The 6000-nt window shown below is 44.8% G+C and overlaps 1 protein-coding gene across 3 annotated transcripts in view; it reads right to left on the bottom strand.

The window, feature by feature from the left end:
• LOC117882409 (collagen alpha-3(IV) chain-like) overlaps window positions 1–6000 on the bottom strand; it is a 134151-nt gene that overhangs the window by 107886 nt on the left and 20265 nt on the right. For all 3 annotated transcript variants that reach the window (XR_004647004.1, XM_034780567.1, XM_034780568.1), the window contains exon 2: window positions 1114–1170. Coding sequence is in view for 2 of the 3 variants with exons in the window: in XM_034780567.1 (XP_034636458.1) it covers window positions 1114–1170 (57 nt within the window). In the remaining variant the exon portion in view is untranslated. The remainder of the gene's footprint in view (window positions 1–1113; window positions 1171–6000) is intronic.

Raw genomic sequence — 6000 nt, 5'->3', positions numbered from 1 at the left:
GCCACCGTGATGTCCTCGGCGCTGGATCCCCTGCTTTCTGAGAGGTCTGTGCTACTCTCACACTTCAGGCCATCACCGCGTTGACGTAGCCTCCTCGCCTGACTTTTCTGCATCTGCCTCAGGGCAACCTGTATGATAAGCTGCGAGGCGTTGAGAGCGGCCACAACTGCAGCGATGGTTGCAGCGGGCTCCATGCTCACAGTGCTGTGGCGTCCGCGCTGTCAATGACTTGAAAAGTGCGCGAAATGATTTCCCGCCGGCGCTTTCAGGGAGGGAGGGAGGGCGGGAGTGATGGACGGATGACGACAGTTACCCAAAAGCACCCTGGCCCCTTTTTTTTTTACCCAGAAGGCATTTGCGGCTCCACCCAGAATTCCAATGGGCGGCGGGGACTCCGGGAACTGTGGGATAGCTGCCCTCAGTGCACCGCTTCCAATGTCGACGCTTTCCCCGTTAGTGTGGACTCACAAAGTCGAATTACTGTCCTTAGTGTGGACACACACGTTCGACTTTGCAATATCGATTCCAAATATTCGATTTAAGTAAAATCGAACTACTCTCGTAGTGTAGACAGGGCCTTACTCCAAGCACCTACCATTGTACAACCTACACTGCCACTTACCATGCTGAAACTTTCTTCGCTCAAGGGTGTGAAAATACACCCCCCCTGAGTGATGCAAGTGTCAGCGCTGTAAAGTGGCAATGTAGATAGTGCACCAGCACTGGCTGGTAGCTACTCCCCTCGTGGAGGCTGTTTTATTACAGCCCTGAGAGAGCTCTCTCCCAGCACTGGAGCTGCGACTACACCACCATGTTAAAGCTCCCCTGCAACAGCGCTTTAACACCGGCTGTGTAGACATTTCCATTTAGTTAGGGTCAGTTTTTAAAACTTTTACATTCTTCCTAGTTAAACAGTGTGTACAGAGTTATTCTGAGAGGTGAATGTGAGGTAGTGAATCCATCTGAGGGTTGTCTTTACCAGAAATATCTGTTTGTACCACCACCCAGTAAATTCATTCTGTCTATCATTCATATGTTATTAATTTGCACCAATGATTTATTGGGGGAGGTGGGGGGAGAAATAGGAACAGGGTAACATATTTAGTCTCTTACCTTATTACCTTTCATTCCATCACAGTAGCAGTGGCTTTTACCTTTGCAGACACAACTCTGAAAAGAAAAGATAGGAACTTTACAATAAAGGGAATTAATTATTTCAATGTGCTGTCTGATGAAGGACAATTGCCTTGAAAATATTAGATCTATGTGGTATTTAAATGAAGTATAACAATTTCTAGGTAACATATCGATATCTATACATGGCACTATGTACAACAGTCATCCTTAGCACTTGAACATTAGCTAGTTACTCATCACAACAGATCCATGAGGCAGGTAAAGGATGCCCCTTCCCCAGAGTGCGCTATGTCCTCGCTCCTCCCCCTCCCCCCCCAGCCTTCTGCATGCCACGAAACAGCTGTTCGCGGCTGGTGGGAGGTGCAGGGAGGTGGGAGGCGATGGGGAATGGGGGAGAGCTGATAAGGGGGCTGCCGGTGGGTGCTCAGCATCCACCATTTTTCCCTGTGGGTGCTCCAGCCCCAGAGCACCCACAGAGTCGGTGCCTATGAACCAGAGGAATAGTAAGCCCCAGTCTACACTACAGAGTTAGGTCAACATAAGGCAGCTTACACTGACCTAACTCTGTAAGCATCTGCACTAAAATGCAGCTCCCACCAATGCAACTCGCACACTACACCGACTTAACTTCACCTCCACAAGAGGCATAGCTCTTAAGTCAATGTAATTAGGCTGATGCAGTGTCAGTGTAGACATTGAGTTGCTTACATTGATTGCTGCAGCTTTTCAGAAGCTATCCCACAGTGCCCCACTCTGGCAGTTAAATCGGTTCAAGCGCTCCTGGTGAAGACACACCACTGGACAAGGAGCATAGTGTGAACATGCAAAAGCAGTTTAATTACTGTGGTGGCTGTACATCTACTTAACTTAGGTTGACTTAATTTCGTAGTGTAGACTTGCCCTGAGAGAGAGAGAGTGTGTGTGATGGGGGAAGGTGGAATATGGTTCTAAGTTACAATGGTATTTTTTTTTCCTTTTGACTCAATCTAGTTACAAATACTTTTTTCTGACTTCCTCATGTTGCACCTACCTACCCTCAGACCTCTGTACATCATGATAACTAAGGGCCTGATCAGTAAGTGCCGAAGCCAATTGAAAGATTTCCACTGACTTCAATGAGTGTTGAATCAGATCCAAAGTGCCCAATCACTTGTGTTGGAGAGAATATATCCAGTACTGATATAATGAATACACAGTATACATTCTGCTGCTTAAAAAACACACAAAATACACCTATAATTTCAGCCTTTGGTCTTCTTTAATCAACTAGGCTCTAAATACAGTACACTCTACAAAAAATAGTTTTCAACCATGAATTATGGCTAGAAATTAAAACCAAATTTTTTTTTTTTAAAAAAGGACTGTGTTTCAAACTGGCCTAGAATAACTTGAAAACTTTAAATTCTTGTTGAGATTAGCAGGTGTGTAATAAACTATGATTGCAATCCATGGAAGCACATTTAGTCTTGGTTATGGATTGCTATTTCTGTTCATTTTAAACTCAGTTTTATAGCTACTTTTAATCTATACAAAATTGTTTTTCTACTAGAAATCACTATGAAGATCATCTGACTTTTGACAGGCACAATAAACAATATCTGCTAGATAACTGCAAAAGTAGTTTTTTATATAAGTATAATCAAAAGCAAAGGGAAGACCAGCTTAATTTTTCTGTCTTATAAATTTGAATGTGGACAACAAGTATTTGGAAAGTTATAGAGTTATTATTGTTATGAGATAGTTACAGTGGAGCAAAAGGGAACAAACAGAGAAGCAGCATATCAGAACATTTTAATGGAGAGCTTTACACTGGAGACAGGGGTGTCATAAACATACAGCTAAGGGTAGCATAAAATCCCTCCTTTACCTGTAAAAGGTTAAGAAGCTCATATAACCTGGTTGGCACCTAACCAAAAGGACCAATGAGGGGAGAAGATACTTTCAAATCTGTGGGGGAAGGTTTTTGTTTTGTCTCTCTTTGTGTTGTTCTCTCCAGGTCAGCGAGGAATCAGGGCAGGGAAAATACATCTCCCAAAGCCATATGTAAACTAAGCATCTAAGACTACAAATTGTAAATAATAGGAAAAAAATGTGTTAGATTATCTTTTGATGTAGCTTGTAATTTTTCCCTATGCTAAGAGGGAGGTTTATTCCTGTTTTTTTTGTAACTTTAAAGTTTTGCCTAGAGGGGAATCCTCTGTGTTATAAATCTTATTACCCTGTAAAATTATCTTCCATCCTGATCTTACAGAAGTGCTTCTTTTACTTTTTTCTTTATAATAAAGTTCTGCTTTTAAGAACCTGATTGGTTTTTAGTGTCCTAAAAACCCAAGGGCAGGTCTGTGCCCACTTTGTTAACCTATTTGGTTGGTATATTATTCTCAAGCCTCCCCAGAAAAGGGGATGAAGGAGCTTGCGGGGTTTTGGGGGGAGGGGAACAGGAATTCCAAGTGGTTATTTTCCTTAAATCTTTGTTTAACCATATTTAACAATCTTTGGTGCTGGCAGCAGTACTCATCCAAGGACAAGGAAGGATTTGTGCCTTGGGGAAGTTTTAACCTAAGCTGGTATAAACAAACTTAGGGGGTCTTTCATGCGGGTCCCCACATCTGTACCCCAGAGTTCAGAGTGGGGAGGGAACCCTAACGGGGGTAATTAATATTAGCAAGCATAGCATTCCAGTATCATGATGATGAGTGCAAGCTGGACAGACAGATGCCTTTATTCTCCATTTGACAGCTGCTCTCTCTTCCTAGGACTTTTTATTTTCTTTTTCAATTATGTTTAAATTCCATCCAGTCAGATTTTCTTATAATTTATACTGCCTAGAATTTTAATCAATTAGGATTCATGAATTTGAGAATATCCAGATCTAAGATTTCCACCCACGATATTAGAACTGTTCCTGAATTCCATACCACTTCAACTAACTTTAAACTACAAAAATTAAACATAAAAGTGTTTCTCATACTGCACTTCAGTCATGTTCCAAACAGGCATTACATTAAAATTACTACAGTTGGGCCTCGATTTACACAGTGATTATGTTCTTGAAGAAACACCGTGCAAATAGAAATCGCGTAAAAAGATACCAAGGGTCTATGGGAAATAAGGGTTTAGGTTCCAGGCTCACAAGATGACCTCCCTAATATATCCAATACAGGTTTTCTTAAAAAAATGTAATGAAATTTAAACTTGCTACTGATCTTTCCTGATGTTGAGGATGAACTTGATAGGATAATAATGCTGATGTTGTTGAAGTCAGAACTCCGAGGGTTCATCTGGGGAGGCCAGGGAGTGTGGTGCAGTGGCATAGCAGGATGGGACACTTGGGTGGGCCCCCACTTCGGGTGGGTGGGCAGGGGTGGGGAAGGTGAGGCAGGAGGGATTTGTACCGCCTCCCTTCACCCTCTCCAGCTGGCCATGTGGGGGGCGAAGGACACTCTGGCCAGGGCTCCCCCCGGGCCCAAGGCGTGCACCCAGGGAGCGGGGTCAGGGCACGGGGGCTTGCCCGCTCCCCGGCTGGAATGCTGGGCAGGCGGAGTGGGGTAAGCACCCGTGCCCTGACTCCACTCCCCAGCTGGAATGCTGGGCGGGCAGGGCAGGGTACGCCCCCAACCCCCTCCCAGGCAGGGGCGCCACGTGGAGCAGGATAAGCCCCCATCCCCAAACCCCATTCCTCGTCTGGAACACTGGGCAGGCACAGCGGGGCAAACCCTTGATCTCACTGCCTGGCTGGAGCATGGGGCGAGTGGGCAGAGCAGGGCAAGCACTAGGGCTGGAGCAGAGCTGGGGCTGGATGGGCCTGGATGCTAAGGGCCAGTCCCACCCGTGGCTACGGAGTGGAGTTGGTGGCAGAAGACATATGAAAAAAAAAAAAAAACTGGTGATGGCCAATTGTTTGGCTTTCTTCTGCATGTCTTTGTAAATTTCCCTGTAAGGAGCCAACGCACCCTCAAGCTCTCTCTTGAATTTCAAGCTACGTTCCATGAATGGATCCTCAGCGCGCGCGCACACACACACACACACACACACACACACACACGGTCTCCGAGTTCCTTGGCCAATCAAAAAGCCTTATCCAGACTCTCCATTGTCAGCTGCAGCTTCGGTGCCACCTTCTCACTGTCCTTGTCACTGGTGCTTGACTGAATCAGCTCCTCCAGCTCTTCCTCACTGAGCTCGGTAGTGTGGGACTCCAGTAGCTCCTCCATCTCCATTGCCTGGAGATTGTCAAATCCCTGCCCTCCCACACGACAACCCAACTCTATAATTTCTTCCACCTCACGTCACATTTCAGGGAAGCCACGAAAATCATTCACTGCCTTTTGCCACAAGTTTTTCCAACTATTTTTCTACGGAAGAACAGCTATCCAAAAACTAAATAGGTAATAAAATGTTTGTTAAGTACATCAGAAGCAGAAAGCCTGCTAAACAGCCAGTGGGGCCCCTGGATGATCGAGATACAAAAGGAGCACTTAAAGATGATCAAGACATTGCAGAGAAACTAAATGAACTCTTTGCTTCAGTCTTCAAGGCTGAGGATGTTAGGGAGATTCCCAAACCTGAGCCGGCTTTTGTAGGTGACAAATCTGAGGAATTGTTACAGATTGAGGTGTCACTAGAGGAGGTTTTGGAATTAATTGATAAACTTAACAGTAACAAGTCACCAGGACCAGATGGCATTCACCCAAGAGTTCTGAAAGACCTCAAATGTGAAATTGCGGAACTACTAACTATTGTTTGTAACCTGTCCTTTAAATCAGCTTCTGTACCCAATGACTGGAAGATAATGTAATGCCAATATTTAAAAAGGGCTCTAGAGGTGATCCCGGCAATTACAGTCCGGTAAGTCTAACTTCA

This window comes from Trachemys scripta, chromosome 9 (genome assembly GCF_013100865.1).
Source record: "Trachemys scripta elegans isolate TJP31775 chromosome 9, CAS_Tse_1.0, whole genome shotgun sequence".
Lineage (NCBI taxonomy): Eukaryota > Metazoa > Chordata > Testudines > Emydidae > Trachemys > Trachemys scripta.
Note: the sequence above shows the minus strand (reverse complement) of the source record. Positions and strands in the feature narration are given on the sequence as shown.